The sequence below is a fragment of the Salmo salar genome, chromosome ssa13 (genome assembly GCF_905237065.1).
Source record: "Salmo salar chromosome ssa13, Ssal_v3.1, whole genome shotgun sequence".
NCBI classification, from domain to species: Eukaryota; Metazoa; Chordata; class Actinopteri; order Salmoniformes; family Salmonidae; genus Salmo; species Salmo salar.
Window position 1 is genome coordinate 58609068 of NC_059454.1, and position 23744 is coordinate 58632811.

Below are 23744 nucleotides of genomic sequence, written 5' to 3' on the forward strand. Positions count from 1 at the left end.
CAGTTCTGCCTCCAGGACAAGACTCATCCCAATAAACGTCAACCTGATTTAAAGTGTCGCAGGCAGGGCTGGTCTGTGGTGGATGCTTTCCGGTTATCAAATTAGAGTCGGTGAGCTGGGATAGGCTGGGAGTTTGGTTCAGAGAAGTTCGGACATAGCCTACTGCGGGACGGGGCAAGAAGAGTAGCGACTGAATGTGGGACAGGAAATCTGACGTGGACCATCTACGAGAAATAATCGCATTTGTTGCATCCAGCAATCAAGGATCTCACCCGCGTGAATGACAAAGGTTGGGTGGGTAAACTTTGTCATTCGGGTCTGATCGTTCTAAAACCGGGCTGTTGTTTTAAGTGGAAGCGCTGAAAGAGAACATCATGCCAAGGCGGACCGTGCACGAAGTAACAGTCCAAGATGTCCAGAAGAGGAGAAATCCGAACAAACACTATGTGAGTCAACAAGTCATTTTTTTCTACGGTAGAGGACCGACCACATCTGTATATTGTAGGAAAGTACACGCCACAAAACCCTTATTTTCTTCGATTAAAGTTCAGTTATAATATTTTTCGTTCGCTGGCTGCTCTGGTCAGGAAAGGTAAAAACAAAGGGAGTATCAAATTACATTCTACCAAAACAGTTGCTGCAAAAAAAGATTACAGTACGACTTTGTTGCATTCATCTAAAGAAAATTAGAATGGAGGATATATATATATATATATTCTAGATTCATTTTTTCTTAGACCTGAACACTTGTCAACATCTGGAAATAACGGGGCATCATGCATGCACTTTCCAGATGCTGGGTGTTATTTTACATAACAATTAAATTACCTTTTAGGCCTATATTAGGCTACTAGTGAAATAATGATAATATAGCCTTTTGAACACTGCTAAGAATGTACACCTGATTATGACTTTATTTAATTTAACCTTTATTTAACTAGACAAGTCAGTTTAAGAACAAATTCTTATTTACAATGACGGCCTAGGAACAGTGGGTTAACTGCCTTGTTCAGGGGCATAACGACAGATTTTTACCTTGTCAGCTTGGGGATTCGATCCAGCAATCTTTCAGTTACTGGTCCAACACTCTAACCACTAGGCTACCTGCCGCCCAAACTTTAATAAACACACATCACACGACAAATATGGATAAGTGTGTCTTCCAAAACTGCTGCAACTTGGATGTTATATGACTATTACAGTAAAGTAGAGTAAGATTTTATGCACCTGAGAAAGAACAATGAGGTCAACATAGCGGTTTTGAAAGTAGTGCCGGGCATGATAGGTGTCTGTGTTTAGAAAACCTGACAGACTTTTCCAAACATCCCAAGGACATTGGTCTAATGTATATTTGAGAATGGTTGCGAGACAACCAGATTTCTTTCCTGAAGTGGAGAATCTGTGCATCACAGTATGATTATTTGGGTAGCCCTACCTACCAGGCCTTTATGCTCTCCTATAGAGGGCTTGCAGTTGAGTCACAAATGTATTTATATTATTTATTGAACCTTTATTTAACTAGGCAAGTCAGTTAAGAACAAATTCTTATTTACAATGACGGCCTACCCCGGCCAAAGCCTAACCCGGACGACGCTGGGCCAAATGTGCGCCGCCCTGTTGGACTCCTAATCACGGCCGGTTGTGATACAGTCTGGAATCAAACCAGGGTCTGTAGTGGCGCCTCTAGCGCTGAGATGCAGCGTCACACGGGAGCCCAAATCACCTAGCAACCGCACCAGGCGCCATGTTGGAAGACCAGAGTTAGTCTGGTGGAAGTCCTCCTCATCGTCCACATGACTGGCTGTGTTTTGCTTCCACCGGAAACTTCTGGAAGGTTACCCAGAAAACGGAGGCAGTAGGAGAACCTATTTAAGTAGGTAAATATATTTTTAACATGATAGCTACAGGAACTTTGTGTGCAGGCTAACTCAAATGAGCTGCTAACATAATGTTGACTAGCTAGCCAAGTGAATTAAATATCACCAGCTAGCTAACTTGATATTAGCTAGTTACCTAGCCATCTTGATGTATTTATTGTTGTAACTTGAAATGCATTTGTAGATAGGTATGTTAGCTAGCTAGCTAACAGCCGTGGAAGAGGGTGAAATGACTACTAGCAGTTCCAGCTGTCAGAGAAGAGAGAGTAGTTTACTCTGGATAAGGCAAGTACTGTACCTTTGTGGGAGGATATTATGAAAATATTCTGCAGTCCCTAGTGAGGAAAACTGAGGATAGAGAGCTATAGCAACATAATATTCAGTGCTGTCTAATTTGAGTATAATGCAGCCTGTTTCTTTGTGATGTTTTCTGTCCTCAGATACCCTGTCTGCAGATGAGGTCCCAGTGACTGTACCAATAGAATAAGGGTACATCCTTGTATACCATGGATTATATGTGTAGCTATGTTAGCAAATTTTGTCAATAAAAATACAGTTAAGTCACACACAATGTATAAACCTATTACAGCTAGAGCAGGCCAACCCTGCTGGGTGTGCAGGCTTCTGTTCAAGCCCAGCACTAACACACCTGATTAGATCAAACCTAATTAGTTGAAAATCAAGTGTGCTATTGCTGGTCTGGAACAGAAGTCTGTTCACCCAGTAGATCAGGGATCAGTGGCACGAGGTTGGCCACCTCGGGTATTTCCTTTTTTTTTGTTCACCTGAAATTATGCTTTAGTAATAATAGCCTACTTGTTACTAAGATGTCTAACCTTTACATATGAGTTAGCTTACTTGTATACTTTGAAATGATATGAAAGTGTTGTTTCATTGAAGTTAAATGTTTCACTTGTTTTAATTGTTAACTTAAAACTATTATTCAATGTTGATTTAATCACAGATCACAATCCTGCAATAAAGATGGGAAGGGAATCTGTCTCTAATGTCTGGTTCTGTGTTCCTTTTTGGTTCAGTCATAAGCTCTCCAATTAGTTTTATTTGATTGTCACTCTTTTTTCAGGAGATTAGGATATGTGAATCCATTTTGCAGCTGATAATGACATGCAATGCCAATGCAGCCATAGGCCTACAGTATGATGGCATTAGCCTTCTGGGCATTTGCAATGCACCCCTTGACATTGTGCATCTGAAGCAGATACTAGCTGAACTCACACATTGTTTACATATTGTTCAGCTATACAGTTGAAGTCAGAAGTTTACATACGTCTTAGCCAAATACGCTGAAACTCAGTTTTTCACAATTCCTGACATTTAATCCTAGTAAAAATGTATTCCCTGTCTTAGGTCAGTTAGGATCATCACTTTATTTTAAGAATGAAATATCAGAATAATAGTAGAGAGACTGATTTATTTCAGCTTTTATTTCTTTCATCACATTCCCAGTGGGTCAGAAGTTTACATACACTCAATTAATATTTGGTAGCATTGCCTTTAAATTATTTAACTTGGGTCAAATGTTTCGGGTAGCCTTCTACAAGCTTCCCACAATAAGTTGGGTGAATTTTGGCCCATTCCTCCTGACAGAGCTGGTGTAATGGAGTCAGGTTTGTAGGCCTCCTTGCTTGCACACACTTTTTCAGTTCTGCCCACAAATTTTCTATAGGATTGAGGTCAGGGCTTTGTGATGGCCACTCCAATACCTTGACTTTGTTGTCCTTAAGCCCTTTTGCCACAACCTTGGAAGTATGCTTGGGGTCATTGTCCATTTGGAAGACCCATTTGCGAACAAACTTTAACTTCCTGACTGATGTCTTGAGATGTTGCTTCAATATATCCACATAATTTTCCTACCTCATGATGCCATCCTTTTTGTGAAGATCACCAGTCCCTCCTGCAGCAAAGCACCCCCACAACATGATGCTGCCACCCCTGTGCTTCACGGTTGGGATGATGTTCTTCGGCTTGCAATTCTCCCCCTTTTTCCTCCAAACGTAACGATGGTCATTATGGCCAAACAGTTCTATTTTTGTTTCATCAGACCAGAGGACATTTCTCCAAAAAGTACGATCTTTGTCCCCATGTGCAGTTGCAAACCGTAGTCAGTTTTTTTATTGGCGGTTTTGGAGCAGTGGTTTCTTCCTTGCTGAGCAGCCTTTCAGGTTATGTCGATATAGGACTCGTTTTACTGTGGATATAGATACTTTTGTACCTGTTTCCTTCAGCATCTTCACAAGGTCCTTTGCTGTTGTTCTGGGATTGATTTGCACTTTTCAAACCAAAGTACGTTCATCTCTAGGAGAACAACGTGTCTCCTTCCACCCAGCTGTCTGGGTGCAGGTCTGGACGGGCATAAAGGTTTCTTTGGTTTTCTGTCAGTTCTTGAGTCTTATCTTCTTGGTGTTTCATGATTGCGTGTTATCTGTAAAAACCCTGTTGTCTTTCCTACCTTGTTGCACAGAAATTGATGAATCAACTTGTTTTAGACACTGTTATCATGCAGCTTGGGTTAGCCACTCAGCAGTTGTTGTCGAAAGAATTGATGCGATGGTCTTCCAACATGGCCGCCAAAGTAAAAGTCAACTGGCAACCCTCTATAGGCTACAAACACTGGGGTAGAAAACCATGGCCTTGGGCATGGGTATTTGTTAACCAGGAAGCATACTACTCACTTGTCTATTCCTAAGGTCATTGTCAGCGCAGAGTACACAAGGCATTGATGGAATGTTTGAACAAGGGAGGCGCTTCTGCACACTTCTGTCTGGGATAGAGAGCAGAAGCAGAATATGCCGTTTGAGATGGTCTGGCCCATTTTGTGTTTAGTCCTGACTACAACTTTTTGTGGTGCAAGCGTAACTTCTACAAATGGGTAGTAGGCCTACTACGAAGTCCCTGAGCCATCAGAAAGATATTGAGAATACCTTGTGTGCACATTGCACAACGTGACGAAGCATGCCTACACGGTACAGTATTTTACTCTCTGATGGTGCTGTGATCAGTGTATCGCTGGATCCAAGCCACCTTAGCTTTTCTGTTTTGAATTATCTCTAATGCACAGGGAAAGGGTTAGGAGCTGAGCGTGGGCTGAGGCAGATGGATGAATGTTTTTCCTATTTAAAAAACCACTCCTCAGTCCTCCTAGGAGATATGGGGTGTGAGTATTGGATGTACGGTGATAATGATGACTAGTTACATAATACTAACATGCCAATACACAGTGAGCATCGTGAGGTGCAGGATATAAAGTTCTTGAGCTCCTGTGTCTGCTCCATCTGCTGTGTTTACTGGTTCACTGGTCGTGTGCCATGCGTTGAGTCCTGCATTGAGCTTCGACCACAGCCTTGGTCTCCTACAGGGAAGGCAGGGGAAAAGGGACAGGCCGAGCTGGCCCGTCCTGGGACAGAGGCCAACAGAAGCACTCAGCCAGACACAATCACTGGAGAGTTTACGTCCGATCACCTCCCAGCCTCTCTTTCGTTCTTCCCCTTTAAAAAAAAAGGAAAGTGTTTGTTGTGCTTGTATGTCAGCCAGCACCAGCAGGCCATTATTGCATGACGACAGTCGACAGGCTGCAAGATGTTTTATTTTTTATTCACGGTCTAGTTAGTACTTTGATCTTTACACAAGGTTGGTTTCACTGATGTCACAAGCGGAATACATAAGCCTCTAGTATTTCATTGCACCCCTAAAGGGAAGATATAGATGAAAAATAAAGAAAACTATTGATAGAAACATCAGCAGACGAGATCGGTCAGTTTGGCTGTATTTGACTATGAAGACTTGCCGTATTTAGCAATGTAATACAATGTTCTGCTGTCTCACAGTGGTGGTATGTCATATGCCCATGCATCCTTTGTAAGACTAGACTTCGATAGTGTTAGCCCAATATGCGTGAGAAGTAGGCATGATCATTTCCTATTTCATTGGAATTTATGATCTTAAGTTGTGGCAAGTGAGGTCATATGAAAGGATATCCCTTCTGTGTCTGTGGAAATGACAGACATCACACTAAATTACCACACAATGAACCAACACTATTTACTTGAATGACATCTTCCCTAGAAACCACGTCATTGTGGACTATTGTGTGACCATGAATCAGAAAATAAATCTTGGGATTTTACCAATTCCTTACAGAGATTATTACACTGTTATTGTTGTTACTATAACAAGAGCATAAATACATGCCAATTGGTATGGATTCTGGTCGTCACACCTACCTGGTATGGTTCTGTAGAGAAAAAAAGGTTTAAAGATAACACCCTTCTTTTTTTTTTCTTTTTTAGGTTTACATCATCAAAGTGTCCTGGTCTGATGGCAGCACTGAGGTCATCTTCAGGCGCTACAGCAAGTTCTTCGACCTGCAGGTGAGCTGGGAACTGCTATGGGAAAACCACTGTGCACACCTTGTAGTTCAATCGTAGTTTCACACTATATGGTCGTGTCTCAAATGGCACCCTATCCCCTGTAGTCCACTACTTTCTACCAGGGACTATAGATGGAAATGAGCTATCTAGCTAAATCTGGTGCAATGGCATGTTATACATTGTCCCTGACAAATAACAAAATAAATAAATCATGGCCCTAAGGGCTAAAATACCATTGTACTATGCCATCGTACAGGTGTGCCAATAGGAATACAGTGTTAGTGTTTGGGTCATTGAACCATGTGACTTGGTTTGGTAATTTATGAGTCGATTCGGGAAAATTAACTAATTCAATGGAGCCTAGAGAAGCTAAATGTGGATTCCAACAGATAACCACAAAAATATTTATTTTAGACGAGAACGTCACACAGGACGTTTATTGCATGTGGAGGGAATTTCATCAGAGTTCCAGTTCCTTTTTCTGTGGCCATCTGTGTTAAATACATCATCCAATACTGACAAATGCTATTTCTTCTCATAACAAATTCATTATTATGTCAATATTAACTACTTACAAATAATATAATATATATAAAAGCATGAGATATAATGTTTTGGTAAGGCTATGAATATAAAACTATAAACAGTTAGGGCAGAAAGATGACAGTTAACTCTTTCAGAATCTACACTGTACAAAATATCCTGTTGTTTTTACAGTAATTTTACGGTGCCATTTAGGATGCGAACTTGCACAGTGAAGGAGTGATGAGTCATTTCATCTGGCTCTTGCTGCTCCTCTGCAGCAGCAGCCAAATGCACTGACCCACCTGGATGCATCTCTCTGAGAGCCTGCCAATGCTGGTGTCAGTAGGGACATAAAACCAATGAGATGGCCCGGGCTGGAAGAGTGCTTCCCGTTGTGGACACATCACCTGGCTGCTCCACTACTGGACAATTCTCTGGTATTGTAAAGCGTCAATGGAAAAATATGCTCTCTGGGTTCGCAATAAGGCACCCATTATTTTTGGAAACTATTATCCCCCCTCCACCCCAACCCCACACACCCTGTTCCTCGCTTCCTTCCACTGTCTCTCACTGGGTCATCATCCCTCACTCTTCTGATGTCACTGCTGCCTGCCCTGCTGTCCATCCTGGAGACAACCATTGTTGAATATGAAAGGTTGAGATGAACAGATCGGCTGGCAAAAAAAATGAAAGATGACATGGTCATACAGGCTGTCTCATGCATCACATCCCATCAATAGTGGCAAATGCTGTGTGAACCAGACCTCAGCAGAAAATGGTTGTATTTTGTAGTTTATTTGAAAATACCAACTTTTCAAATACTTGAGGTAGTCAAATAGAGGTTATATAGAGTTAACTAAAAGGCAACTATTTTCTTTGATATTCAAATGCAGTTATTAAAAAAACAAATAATATTTGAAGGTATATGAATATATGCCAGTTATTTGAAAACAAAAATATTTATTTGATGAAGAACCAAAAACTATAACAGTTAGTTGAATTCGTCTAAATATACAATGAGTATACAAAACATTAGGAAGACCTGCTCTTTCCATGACAGACTGACCAGGTGAAAGCTATCATCCCTTATTGATGTCACCAACTTCAACCAGTGTCGATGAAGGGGAGGAGAAAGGTTAAAGAATGATTTTTAAGCCTTGAGACAATTGAGACATGGATTGTGTATGTGTGCCATTCAGAGGGTGAATGGGCAAGACAAAAGATTTAAGTGGTTTTGAACGGGGTATGGTAGTAGGTGCCAGGCACACCGGTTTAAGTGTGTTAAGAACTGCAACGCTCCTGGGTTTTTCACGCTCAACTGTTTCCTGTGTGTATTAAGAATGGTCCACCACCCAAAGGACATCCAGCCGACTTGACACAACTGTGGGAGGCATTGGAGTCAACATGGGCCAGCATCCCTGTGGAACGCTTTCGACACCTTGTAGAGTCCATGCCCCGACGAATTGAGGCTGTTCTGAGGCCAAGATGGGCTGCCACTCAATGTTAGATGTTCCTAATGTTTTGTACACTCAGGGTATGTTGCCCTAAGAGTTGTGCAAAGTTGGTAGAATCTTATTCAAAATTATTCAGTTGTAATAGCTGCCAAAGGTGTTTCCACCAGATATTAAGTCTGGGGTGTGAAGACATGCAATCCATTTTTTATTCATTTTGAACATTTTGTATAATTTTCATTCACTTTGAAAACGTGGAGCAGGAAAACATTTTATTTTAAGGGAGCAAAATGTGAAGACTGTGCAAGGGGTGTGTAGACTTTCACTAGGCTCTGTATAGCTGTAGCCTACCATCATCGTTGATATGGCGAGTTAGTGACTTTGCCACGTGAAAGGTAAACAAACAAACAGGCAAATATAGCCTACAAGCGGATTCAGCGCCACAGACAGCAATGGGAATTCCCATGATTTTAAAGTTAGGCCCAACAGAGGAAAGTGGAAGATTCTTTTTCCACAAAATGATTAACTAAAATAACTTTATGTTCCTAAACAAGCGTCCTACAGTCACTGACACTTCTCATTCAATGGGCATCGCACATAATATGTCCTAATTTTTCACAGAAGCTGGACAAAAATAATGTCCAATATAAATAAAAAAGGAGAATGTCTGATGTTTTTGCTGCTCGTGATATTTTAATAAAACATTGGTGATTTACTTAAGGTTACTGTGTCCGCTTTCGCTGGCAAAATCAATGCCATTACCTTTTGGTCGGTCTTACATATCCCTTTTTGTGCTGACTGAAATTGTCATATTGGCACAAATTTTTAAGGACACACCTCAAATATTTCCACCCCTCCCACCTCAGCGCAAGCGAGCTGATGTTAGACAGGTAAATTGCCGAACCTGGCGTAAGGGGTGGAAAATGCCATTGCGCCAGTTTTTACATGACGAAATTGCAAATGAATGTGCTTTTGACTCTTGCACCTCCTTAGCGCCAGCCGAAAATAGAGCCCTGTGACATTGAGGGAAGACAAAGACAGACTGGTCTTGATGTCTCCTCACATTCCATCTCCATCTAAGAGTAGGGGTGAGTTACTTTACAGTACCTAGCCCAGGGCTGGGCGGTATACCATATTTTACTATATACCGGTATTTATGCAAGGAGCGGTTTGGGTTTTTACTTTATCTTGTATAACGGTATTTTAATATTTGGTTTGTTTAGTGTTTAACACCACTCTGGCTTGTGAAATGTTTTTTTTTTTTTCTAGTTTACTCCGTTTGCTACTGAGGTCGTCTCTCTCCCTATACACACACCAAGCCCCGCCCCCTGTCACTCAAGGATAGCAGTTTTTTCTCTACTATGAGTCACAGCCACTTACTGTTCACTGGCAAGGACCGTCTTCATGGTCAATGCTGCAGATGCAACAAGATGTTGGTGACGACAATGCTGATTTCCTTGCTTCTTAATATGAATCTGCAATCGTTCTATATTACACCATCAGTTTTTGTATATATTGTGTTAACTGCCAATGCTAATCGCTAGTTAGCTGGATAGCTAGCTAAATGTACTTAGTCAGAGCAAAGGTAGCTAGTTAATACACCCTGATACTAGTGCTGGTATACAGTAGGCCTACATCAGCAGGTTGTTTGTGCAATGGTATATTCTAAATCAGAGAGGAATAGGCGAAGCATTCATATTTTAGCTACATCAAAGCTAGCTACTGCAGGTAATAGAACAAGCTCTGCATGTTGTTCAGTTTACTCCTCTAATTACTAATGCAGAGTTGGTCTTTAGATTCCTTGACTTGAAGCCAGAACCGTTGTGTAAGCCAGTGTTTCCCAACTCCAGTCCTCGAGTACCCCCAACAGCACACATATTTGTTGTAGCCCAAGACCAGCACACCTGATTTAACTTGTCAACTAATCATCAAGACCTCTAAACTCTAAAAACCCTTTTCGAATAGATACAAACTCCCATTCCTATGCATAGGTGTGATGTATAGCTGATACTTTGCTACTTTCTCCCAGAATCTCACAGCTGTCACATATTTTCCACATGCGGTAATGGAGCAACAAAACCCTTTAAAAGTGGAAACAGCACAGTCCTCTGTTGAGATCATGGGGCTGCCTGTTGTGAGCAGCATTTTGCACAAAAGCTAAACATGCCCTTACTCTGTGGCACACTAAGATGCTGGACTAAATTGCATCCCATGCTATTCTTTTTAATCTGGAAACAATTAGATATAACATATGCCTAGACTTAAAAATGCTGAACGGAAGATATCTGGGTCTTTAAATACAGTACATAGCAGTACAGTGCACTATGGAAATGAAACATTTGAAATGTAAGTGTAAATTCAGCAGTTGTGGATTGAGTGGTTTTTCATTCTGGAATGGTTTGGAAACTGAAATCCATGTGGAAGACTTAATAAGTTAGCATAATAATATATACATTTTTAAAGCACTTCAAATGTTACATTTTCTGTTATGATATAAAAGACAATACGTATGAAATTCAACTATATTCAGCCGTGGGAAGATTTTCTTCTTGAGCGGATGGTCGGGGGGCTGGAACTGAAATAATTACAAATAATTTCTAGACAAAGAATTGACTGCAAGAAGGCCCAAATTATATATTTGACTAAAACAATAGTTACAACCTTGGAAACAGATTTCCAATTGAAAATCACTTGGAGCTGATTTCCTGGTTGTAGTGGTTTTCAATTGGAAATCTTTTACAGTCTTCTCTCCAACAATGAAAATACAATAAGAAAAAAAGATTGTTCAGAAGAATTGGTGGGCAAATAAAACCACCCATGGGGCAGAGGTGGGTAGAGTACCACAAATCTGTACGTAAATAAAAGTAGTCCTCTTAAGAAACTACTCAAGTAAGAGTAAAAAAGTATCTGGACAGAAAACTACTTGAAGTACTAGTTACAAATTTTGTTTTGATTTTTTTATACCATATAGCAAACAAAAAGAACAACTTAGTGCAATTGACATTCATTTATTATTTAAGCCTGCCAGCATCATCTTGCAGATGTCCTCCAGCACAGGTAGTCTCCAATGAAGACTGACATATAACAAAGTCTGTAGGCTGTACAGTTTCAATTTCGGTCTTATTCAAAGTTGACTTAATATCTATCAATGTGCATAAATTTCATAAAAAGGTAAATGGCACTCAAGACATTGGAATAATTTACCAATTTCAGTAGCATTAATGAAAATGTATTTCACAATATCATTTAAAGTACATGTGATGGTGAATCCATACTAAAAAGATTTACACCAAGTGTGAGTTGTCATTTTTTTTACTCAGAATGAAATGGAAAGGAGGTCAGGTAAGTTTTACAACTGTCAAACAGCCATCAATATTGAAATGTCACTGTCAATCATGTTACTAGTATGCAAATCAGACACATTTCAGCATGGAACGAAACATCAAGGTGGGTATTCAGGTAAGAATCATGTAAGTAATACAAATAATCAAACAGTGCAGATATCAATCTTTTTCCTGCCAAGGTAGGATTTACCCTGCATCCTCCTCTTCTGAACCTCTCTTTTCCACTTTGAAGGGTCTTTTCTTTTCTTGGTTGGCCCATTCTCCTCCCCCTCGGTTGACTTTATTTCTAGTTGCTACAGTATATGGGCCAAAAAGCTTACTGGGATGATGTACTGTATGACAGATGTGCTTATTGGTCTTTTCATAAAAACAGAATTACATTTTAGACACACACACACACACACACACACAGTGAGAGACAGCAATGGAGTGGGAGGATTGGTTGATCTAGGAAACATTAGCTAACTACATGGTTGACACCCCAGCTAGCTAGCTAGACTAGCCAGTTAATCTAGTGGCAACCTATTGTGTTAGCTATTGCCACACACATCTAATTAATCAGTTCACTCTTTATGCCAATGACAAGGTGGCTAGTTAGCTAACAAGCAGAGATCATATGGTGAGCTAAAAACAGGAGATTAAACATTCTGTCAGATTCTGGGTTAGCTACCTAGCCATTTAATTTGCACTCTCCCTGAAAACAATTTCAACAGCAGAATTGTATCCGATAAATACATATCTTACTCAAGAAATATATAATATTACAAAGGCAGAAGCTATTTAAGTTGCAATTTACCTCTGATCGCGTGTGGCTAAGAACCAACAAACAAGCATCACTTCAAGCATCACTTCAAGAGCTGTTGTGGAGATACAGGAATGATGGACAACTTTGAGAGCCAATGGACTTGAAGAGTTTTGATGACAAGCTATTTTGAATACATTTCATTGGTCAAGGGGTCGGGAAACATTCTTACAGATGTAAAGGGGAACCAATAGACAAAATGGTGCTAACAGAGAGTGCTGCCTCACTTCTAGTCCTTAGGAAACTTTGCAGTATTTTTTTTATTTTTTTCTTACATTGTTAGCCTAGAAAATCTTAACTGTTATTACATACAGCCGGGAAGAACTATTAGATATCAGAGCGGCGTCAACTTACCAGCACTGCGACCAGGAATACGACTTTCCCGAAGCGGATCCTTTGTCCGAACTACCCAGGGAATTTGAGCTGATTCCAGAGGCTGACCCAAAACAACGCTGCCAGAGAAGAGGTAGACAGAGTTTTCTGGTCAGACTTCGAAGGCGTGCACACCACCCACCACTTCTGAGTATATTACTCGCTAATGTCCAGTCTCTAGATAACAAGGTAGACAAAATTAGGGCAAGGGTTGCTTTCCAAAGTGACATCAGGGATTGTAACATACTCTGTTTCACCGAAACATGGCTCTCTCGGGATATGCTGTCGGAGTCGCTACAGCCACGTGGATTCTTTGTATGTCTCGCCGACAGAAATAAACATCTCTCCGGGAAGAAGAAGGGCGGGGGTGTATGTTTCATGATTAACGACTCATGGTGTAATTGTAACAACATACAGGATCTCAAGTCCTTTTGTTCACCTGATGTAGAATTCCTCAAAATCAAATGCCGACCGTATTATGTCCCAAGAGAATTCTCCTTGGTTATTGTCACAGCCATGTATATCCCCCCTCAAGCCGATACTACGACGGCCCTCAAGGAACTTCACTGGACTTTATGCAAACTGGAAACCATATATCCTGAGGCTGCATTTATTGTAGCTAGGGATTTTAACAAAGGAAATTTGAGAACAAGGCTACCTAAATTCTATCAACATATTGACTGTGGTTCACGTGCTGGCAAAACTCTGGATCACTGCTACTTTTACTTCCGTGATGCATACAAGGCCCTTCTCCGCCCTCCTTTTGGCAAATCTGACCACGACTCCATTTGGCTCCTCTCTTTCTATAGGCTGAAACTCAAACAGGATGTACCCGTGTTAACTTCCCTGGGCTAGGTGGGACGCTTGCGTCCCACCCTAGTCAACAGCCAGTGGAATCGTGTGGCGCGAAATACAAATACCTCAAATGCTATAACTTCAATTTCTCAAATATATGACTATTTTACACCATTTTAAGGACAAGACTCTCATTAATCTAACCACATTGTCCGATTTCAAAAAGGCTTTACAGCGAAAGCAAAACATTAGATTATGTTAGGAGAGTACCCTGCCAAAAATAATCACACAGCCATTTTCAAAGCAAGCATATATGTCACAAAAATCAAAACCACAGCTAAATGCAGCACTAACCTTTGATGATCTTCATCAGATGACACTCCTAGGACATTATGTTATACAATACATGCATGTTTTGTTCAATCAAGTTCATATTTATATCAAAAACCAGCTTGCAGTATTTTCACGGCCGGATAAAAAACGTACCCGATTTAATCTGGTTACTACTCCTGCCCAGAAACTAGAATATGCATATAATTAGTACATTTGGATAGAAAACACTCTAAAGCTTCTAAAACTGTTTGAATGGTGTCTGTGAGTATAACAGAACTCATATGGCAGGCCAAAACCTGAGAAGATTCCATACAGGAAGTGCCCTGTCTGACAATTTGTTGTTCTTCTGTTGTATCTCTATCGACATTACAGCATCTGTGCTGTAACGTGACACTTTCTAAGGCTTCCATTGGCTCTCTAAAGCCGCCAGAAAGTGGAATGGGGAAAAATAGCATACAAATTGATTTTAAACAGCATTTGACATGCTTCTAAGTACGGTAATGGAATATTTTGAATTTTTTTGTCCCAAAATGTGCTCGCCCTTCGGATAGTGACCTGAACGTACAAACAAAACGGAGGTATTTGGATATAACTGGATTATTTGGAACCAAAACAACATTTGTTGTTGAAGTAGAAATCCTGGGAGTGCATTCTGACGAAGAACAGCAAAGGTAATCCAATTTTTCTAATAGTAATTCTGAGTTTAGGTTGTCCCAAACTTGGTGGGTGTCAAATTAGCTAGCCGTGATGGCCGAGCTATCTACTCAGAATATTGCAAAATGTGCTTTCGCCGAAAAGCTATTTTTAAATCGGACATAGCGATTGCATAAAGGAGTTCTGTATCTATAATTCTTAAAATAATTGTTATGTATTTTGTGAACGTTTATCGTGAGTAATTTAGTAAATTCACCGGAAGTTTTCGGTGGGTATGCTAGTTCTGAACATCACATGCTAATGTAAAAAGCTGGTTTTTGATATAAATATGAACTTGATTGAACAAAACATGCATGTATTGTATAACTTAACCTCTATGGGCTAGGTGGGACGCTAGCGTCCCCCCCGTGGTGCACTCCATCAACAGCAGGTGCATTTCAAGAGCGGCAAATTTGAATCCAAATAAATGTCAAAATTCAAATTTTTCAAACATACAACTATTTTACACCCTTTGAAAGATAAACATCTCCTTAATCTAACCACGTTTTACGATTTCAAAAAGGTTTTACGGCGAAAGCATAAATTTAGAGTATGTTAGGACAGTACATTTACAAGAGTTGTGTGTAATGTTTTGTCAATTCAAAGACAGGGTCACCAAAACCATAAAACCAGCTAAAATGATGCACTAACCTTTTACAATCTCCATCAGATGACACTCCTAGGACATTATGTTAGACAATGCATGCATTTTTAGTTCTATCAAGTTCATATTTATATCCAAAAACAGCGTTTTACTATGGCATTGATGTTGAGGAAATCGTTTCCCCCAGTCAAGTCAGCACCACAAATTAAATAATTAAAATTAGAAAACATTGGTAAAATATTATATTGTCATTTAAAGAATTATAGATTTACATCTCTTGAACGCAATCAACTTGCCAGATTTAAAAATAACCTTACTGGGAAATCACACTTTGCAATAATCTGAGCACTGCGCCCAGAAAAATACGCGTTGCGATTCAGACTAGACGTCATGTTGGGGAGATCTAAAATCGAAAATACTATGTAAATAATCCATTACCTTTGATTCTCTTCATCAGATGTCACTTCCAGGTATCACAGGTCCATAACGAATGTAGTTTTGTTAAAAAAAAGCTCATCATTTATGTCCAAAAATCTCCGTCTTGTTAGCACATGATCTAAGCCAGCCGGACTTCTCGTCATGAACGAGGGGAAAAAATATATTTACGTTCGTTCAAACATGTCAAACGTTGTATAGCATAAATCATTAGGGCCTTTTTAACCAGAACATGAATAATATTCAAGGTGGACGAATGCATACTCTTTTATAACGTATTGGAACGAGGGTACCCAACATGAACTCGCGCGCCAGGTGTCTAATGGGCCATCATCGTTCCATGGCTCTTGTTCGGTCAGATCTCCCTCCAGAAGACTCAAAACACTTTGTAAAGGCTGGTGACATCTAGTGGAAGCAATAGGAAGTGCCAAAATATTCCTCAGCCCCTGTGTTTTTCAATGGGATAGGTTTAAAGGTAATACAACACATCAGGTATCCACTTCCTGTCAGAAAATGTCTCAGGGTTTTGCCTGCCAAATGAGTTCTGTTATACTCACAGACACCATTCAAACAGTTTTAGAAACTTTAGAGTGTTTTCTATCCATATATAATAAGTATATGCATATTCTAGTTACTGGGTAGGATTAGTAACCAGATTAAATCGGGTACATTTTTTTATCCAGCCGTGCAAATACTGCCCCCTAGCCCTAACAGGATAATGTCCTAGGAGTGTCATCTGATGAAGATCATCAAAGGTTAGTGCTGCATTTAGCTGTGGTTTGGGTTTATGTGACATATATGCTTGCTTGGAAAATGGCTGTGTGATTATTTGTGTCAATGTACTCTCCTAACATAATCTAATGTTTTGCTTTCGCTGTAAAGCCTTTTTGAAATCGGACAATGTGGTTAGATTAACGAGAGTCTTATCTTTAAAATGGTGTAAAATAGTTGATTGTTTGAGAAAATTTAATTGTGGTATTTTAGTTGGTTTTGTATTTCGCGCCGTGCGATGCCATTGGCTGTTGGCTAGGGGTTCCGCAGGCGGAACGGGGTTCCGCTAGCGGAACGTCTGTCCTCAACTGGTTAAACAGGCCAAACGTCAGTACAGAGACAAAGTGGAGTCGCAATTCAATGGCTCAGACACGTGACGTATTTTGCAGGTTCTACAGACAATCAAGGACTACAAAAAGAAAACCAGCCACGTCACGGACACAGACGTCTTACTTCCAGACAAAGTAAACACCTTCTTTGCCCGCTTTGAGGATAATACAGTGCCACCAACGCGGCCCGCTACCAAGGACTGTGGGCTCTCCTTCTCCGTGGCCGACGTAAGTAAGACATTTAAAAGTGTTAACCCTCGCAAGGCTGTCGGCACAGATGGCATCCCTAGCCGCGTCCTCAGAGCATGCGCAGACCAGCTGGCTGGTGTGTTTACGGACATTTTCAATCCCTCCCTATCCCAGTCTGCTGTCACCACATGCTTCAAGTTGGCCACCCTTATTGCTGTACCCAAGAAGGAAAAGGTAACTGAACTAAATGACTATCGCCCCGTAGCACTCACTTCTAGTCAAAGACCATATCACCTCCACCTTACCTGTCACCCTAGACCCACTTCAATTTGCTTACCACCCCAATAGGTCCACAGACGAAGCAATGGCCATAACACTGCACAATGCCCTATCCCATCTGGACGAGAGGAATACCTATGTAAGAATGCTGTTCAGTGACTATAGCTCAGCATTCAACCCCATAGTACCCTCCAAGTTCATCATTAAGCTAGAGGCTCTGAGTCTCAACCCCGCCCTGTGCATTTGGGTCCTGGACTTCCTGACAGGCTGCCCGCAGGTGGTGAAGGTAGGAAACAACATCTCCACTTTGCTGATTCTCAAAACTGGGGCCCCACAAGGGTACATGCTCAGCCCCCTCCTGTACTCCCTGTTCACCCATGACTGCGTGGCACGCCTCCAACTCAATCATCAAGTTTGTAGACGACACAACAGTAGTAGGCTTGATTACCAACAACGATGAGACAGCTTACAAGGAGGAGGTGAGTGCACTCTTGAGTGTGGTGTCAGCAAAACAACCTCTCACTCAAAGTCAACAAAACAAAGGAGATGATCGTGGACTTCAGGAAACAGCAGAGGGAGCACCCCCTATCCACATCGACGGGACAGCGGTGGAGAAGGTGGAAAGTTTTAAGTTCCTCGGCGTACACATCACGGACAAACTGAAATGGTCCACCCACACAGGCAGTGTGATGAAGCAGACGCAACAGTGCCTCTTCAACGTCACCTAAAACCCTCACAAACTTTAACAGATGCACAGGTAATTCGCCGGGGGCAAACTACCTTCCCTCCAGGACACCTACAGCACCCGATGTTACAGGAAGGCCAAAAAGAGCATAAAGGACAACAACCACCCGAGCCACTACTTGTTCACCCCGCTACCATCCAGAAGGTGAGGTCAGTACAGGTGCATCAAAAGCTGGGACCGAGAGACTGAAAAACAGCTTCTATCTGAAGGCCATCAGACTGTTAAACAGCCATCACTAACACAGAGAGGCTGCTGCCTACATACAGGCTTGAAATCATTTGCCACTTTCATAAATGCTACATTTAACATAAACTGCTAAATGACTTAAATGTAATGTAAATGTATAAATGGATCACTAGTCATTTTAATAATGCCACTTTAATAATGTCTACATATTTTGCATTACTCATCTCATATGTATATGCAGTTGAAGTCGGAAGTTTACATACACCGAGAGGTGAACTTACTTTGGTGCGAAAAGTGCAAATCAATCCCAGAACAACAGCAAAAGGACCTTGTGAAGATGCTGGAGGAAACGGGTACAAAAGTATCTATATCCACAGTAAAACGAGTCCTATATCGACATAACCTGAAAGCCGCTCAGCAAGGAAGAAGCCACTGCTCCAAAACCGACATAAAAAAGCCAGACTACGGTTTGCAACTGCACATAGGAACAAAGATCCTACTTTTTGGAGAAATGTCCTCTGGTCTGATGAAACAAAAATAGAACTGTTTGGCCATAATGAACAGCGTTATGTTTGGAGGAAAAAGGGGGAGGCTTGCAAGCCGAAGAACATCATCCCAACCGTGAAGCACGGGGGTGGCAGCATCATGTGTCGTTGCTTTGCTGCAGGAGGGACTGGTGCACTTCACAAAATAGATGGCATCATGAGGTAGGAAAATGATGTGGATATATTGAAGCAACATCTCAAGACATTTACATTTACGTCATTTAGCAGACACTCTTATCCAGAGCGACTTACAAATTGGTGCATTCACCTTATGATATCCAGTGGAACAACCACTTTACAATAGTACATCTATATCTTTTTTGGGGGGGAGAAGGAAGACATCAGTCAGGAAGTTAAAGCTTGGTCGCAAATGGGTCTTCCAAATGGACATTGACCCCAAGCATACTTCCAAGGTTGTGGCAAAAGGGCTTAAGGACAACAAAGTCAAGGTATTGGAGTGGCCATCACAAAGCCCTGATCTCAATCCCATAGAAAATGTGTGGGCAGAACTGAAAAAGTGTTTTCGAGTAAGGAGGCCTACAAACCTGACTCGGTTACACCAGCTCTTGTCAGGAGGAATGGGCCAAAATTCACCCAACTTATTGTGGGAAGCTTGTGGAAGGCTACCCAAATGTTTGACCCAAGTTAAACAATTGAATTTGCAATACACTCAATTGGTATTTGGTAGCATGTAAACTTCTGACCCACTAGGAATGTGATGAAAGACTAAAAAGAAGAAAGATTAAATCATTCTCTCTACTATTATTATGACATTTCACATTCTTAAAATAAAGTGGTGATCCTAACTGACCTATGACAGGGAATTTCTACTAGGATTAAATGTCAGGAATTGTGAAAAACGGAGTTTCAGCGTATTTGGCTAAGGTGTATGTAAACTTCTGACTTCAACTGTACTGTATTTTATACCATCTATTGCATCTTGCCTATGCCGCTCTGTCATTGCTCATCCATATATTTCTGTGTATATATTCTTATTCCATTCCTTTACTTAGATTTGTGTGCATTAGGTAGTTGTTATGGAACTGTTAGATTACATGTTAGATATTGCTGCACTGTCAGAACTAGAAGCACACGCAACTCACTACACTCTCAACATCTGATAACCATGTGTATGTGACCAATAATATTGGATTTGATAGTATCGATTCATGTATATAAAAAAATACACAACATTTGGAGTTGAGGTTTTCATCTGACAGCGACAATATAATATCAATCTAGCTGAATAACTGAAGTGATTTGGTAAAGTGTAACAGAGTAAAAAGTAAGTTATTTCCTTTAGAAATTGCTTGAGTAAGAATGCAAGTACAGCCCACAGACAGTAACTAGAAAAGTACTAATTCATCAGTGGACTTAAGTACATGGAATGCGTTACAACCCACCTCTGCCCGCGGGCCGCCAGTTAGGCAATCCTGCAATAGGGTATTCTATTCTTCTTGACGTAGAAATTGTGGTCCATTACTTCATTTTGTATGCATGTATTCATGTTTGATGACAATTATTATTTATAATATTATAAATTGTGGTATTTTGTCTATTTCAGTGAAACTGATCTATCATCCATAGACAGACTAAACCTTGAGGAATTTTTACTTCAGCAGGACAAATGAGATGGGAGTGGTATCTTTGCTTTGCTCCACTTTTTCCCCCAAGCTAGCTTACTGGTGTCTCCTGCCTTTGTTTATGATTGTTGGAAGTGGTTTCTAGTGTTCGTCCAGCCGTCACTATGCCAGACTTGAAATGTGAGAGTAGTTTGCTGCTCAGTTCTTTCCCTTTTGAATTTTATTTTCTCCCTTTAAAAAAAATCTGCAGTTTGGAAACCATGTGGTGAGCCAGCACATTGCTTACAGGGCTGACCGATGCAGCGGCAGGAAATGCATGTCTAAACCAAGTCTCCTTGCCTCCTTGTCTGTTGATGTTTCTCAACAGCTAGGGGGGAGTGTTTTCAACAACCGTTATTGAAAACACATGATGTCGGTCTTTTCAGTATGATTCACTCCTTTTAAACAAAAAAATTTCCCGAACCCTTGCAAGGCACAAAAAAGTTTGATAATGAGAGTGAGTTTGGTGTTTCCTGTGGTTGTCAAAGACAACTTCGTTTTTTTTTTTTTTACATATTCCCATCGGAAGAACAACATTGGTTGGGGAGATGGATGCATCCCTTTATGATCTTGATTGAAGGAAGCCTTGTGGCGCCAGTCTTCTCTGATCAGCTAAAGGCTGATGACATCAACTTCTCTGCTATGCTTCTCTGACATCTTCTGGGTCTCTTGTGTCCTCCCTCCCTGCTCAGCATTAGTATGTGTCACACTAAAGTAGCCGTCTCAATGAGAGATATAGTCCACCTCAGAGTTTTAACATGAAGATATGAGTGATGGAGGGGTGGTGTGTGGGGAGGGGTAGAGTGAGTGAGAGGGAGATTGTAGTCTACTGTTGAGCCGGTTTAAAATTCTAGAAAGAGATGTGGTTGTCAGAGGAGGCCTTGAACACACTCATTCATGTCCCACTCATTCATGTCCCACTCTCAGATGAAGAGCAGAAGGCTATGATGAGACTGAGTGATGTCACAGAGGAGGATAATGAACCAGACGAATGATAGCCGGCCGCCGCAAATGAACTTACTCTCTGACCAAACAAGAATGTTCTGTCCAATTAGTACATGTATTTGAAGTTGGACAGTTAGGCTTGTATTCTGTTAGGTATAGTAATATAACCCACAAAGGAATGCCTGTTATACTCCCCTGGCTGTGATGTCATACCTCCCAGCATACATCACACCTGGGGCCACATTCGCTGTGGTATCCTTGTTTACTCCTTAACAGTCATTAACTGCCCTCTTTTTCATCAGAATTAGTTAGTTTGCCCTCAAAGTTAGTTCTCGTGTTGTTATCATTACACATGGTAATGTAGGCATTTATACATTCATTCAGAGTAAAAAATATCGAACTTAGTTTTTCTCAATTCATCAATCTGCACCGTATTCCGTAAAGTATGTAGTACTTTTTTGTTTTGACTGAAATGAACAGTACCAATGCCAAGAAAACTCCCCTTGTCAAATGAAGTCAGTCTTTACCATTGTGTTGCTTGAACCCTTAAACCTATCCTCAAGTCATTCATGTGAGTGACATGTACATGATGTAACTGGCTGCAGCAGCAGAAACTACAATATACAGACCCCTTTTTCCACATTTTGTTACGTTAGTTTTATTCTAAAATGGAATAAAAATATATATACATATCACCAATCGACACATAATACCCCATAATGACAAAGAGAAAACAAGTTTACGATTTCTGCACATTTATAAAAAATAAATAAAAATGAAATACCTTATTTACATAAGTATTCAGACCCTTTTCTATGAGATTCGGTGCATCCTGTTTCCACTGAACATCTTGAGATGTTTCTACAATTTGATTGGAGTCCACCTGTGGTAAATTCAATTTATTGGACATGATTTGGAAAGGCACACACCTATCTATATAAGGTCCCACAGTTGACAGTGCATATCAGAGCAAAAACCAAGCCATGAGGTCAAAGGAATTGTCCGTAGAGCTCCGAGACAGGATTTTGTCAAGGCACAGATCTGGGGAAGGGTACCAAAGTAGAGATATCCTTGATGAAAACCTATTCAAGACCTCAGACTGGAGCGACGGTTCACCTTCCAACTGGACAACGACCCTAAGCACACAGCCAAGACAATGCAGGAGTGGCTTCAGGACAAGTCTCAATGTCCTTGAGTGGCCCAGCCAGAGCCCGGACTTGAACCCGATCAAACATCTCTGGAGAGACCTGAAAATAGCTGTGCAGCGACGCTCCCCATCCAACCTGACAGAGCTTGAGAGGATCTGCAGAGAAGAATGGGAGAAACTCCCCAAATACAGGTGTGCCAAGCTTGTAGTGTCATACCCAAGAAGACTGTAATCACTGCCAAAGGTGCTTCAACAAAGTGCTGAGTAAAGGGTCTGAATACTTATGTGAATGTGATATTTCAAACCTGTTTTTGCTTTGTCATTATGAGCTATTTTGTGTGGAACGGGGGGGAATTGAATCCATTTTAGAATAAGGCTGTAATGTAACAATGTGGAAAAGGTCAAGGGGTCTAAATACTTTCCGAATGCACTGTATTCCCTTCAGTCAGATGTTTTTTCTCATCTGAGACAGCAGATCTGATTACAGGCCACAGACAGGGTGTTGGAGTGATGGTAAAGAGAGACAGTCAGTCAGGGTGTGGCTCCCCGCTAGACGCATGGGAACAATTACAGCGTGTGGGGTATTATTTTCTCTCTCCCTCTCTCTCTAAGGAGGATCTGTGAAAATGAGGCATCTGCCTCTTTCGCCAGACAGATAGTCGTCATGTGTAGTCACTCAGAAGTATTTTTCCTCTGTTTTCTCTTTGTTCCACAGAGGAAGGTGTGCTGTGGTTGGAAGTAGGATTTACCAAGCGCTTCCTTAATTGCCATTTACAGGACTGGTATTCTTGGCTTCTTGCTGATCTTGTCTTTTTCTCCTGTTTCTGCACCAGTCAGTTTTTCTCATACTGTAGCTTTTGTTGGGTCTCATTAGTAGAAACAGCTCTGTACATTTTCATTTCATGGGGTGGGTATTATTGGATCTATCTATCGGGATATGGAGCTGAATGATTTAGTTAAAACTAAATTAAGATGTACATTACATAGGGATTTTTATTTGAAGAGCTTTAATAGATGATTAACTTAATAAACATGTTTAAATCTTGTTTATTGGGAAATATATAGCACATGGTGTGATTGAATAGTCCTTGGAATATTAGGTGGAGCATTAGTTTCTGGAGAGATAAAGGGTTGCAGATTATAGGAAAGCAGACAGGAGAATTATGGATATTGAACTGGGAGGTGCAGGAAGTAACAAGGTTGACAGTAAAATAGGAGTATATGACTTCCAAGCAGGTAGGGTTTAATATGATGGTGAAGTGGATAGTCATTAATGTAATTAGTTTGGTCAGCAGGCTGTTGATTAACCGTGGTTGCAATAATGAGAGGAAGATGGGCACAAGGGAGGTGTGGATATAACATTACAG

At 40.8% G+C, this 23744-nt stretch overlaps 1 protein-coding gene across 5 annotated transcripts in view; it reads left to right on the forward strand.

Moving 5' to 3' along the window:
• LOC106567509 (SH3 and PX domain-containing protein 2B) overlaps positions 1–23744 on the forward strand; it is a 92422-nt gene continuing 68678 nt past the window's right edge. The window contains exons 1-2 of one of the 5 annotated variants that reach the window (XM_014136822.2): positions 1–446; positions 6185–6265. In XM_014136822.2, the coding sequence (XP_013992297.2) occupies positions 375–446; positions 6185–6265 (153 nt within the window). In that variant the 5' untranslated portion in view covers positions 1–374. Of the gene's footprint in view, positions 447–4690; positions 4862–6184; positions 6266–23744 lie in introns of those variants that run through there. The other 4 variants (XM_014136823.2, XM_014136824.2, XM_014136825.2 and 1 more) reach the window with 4 other exon arrangements.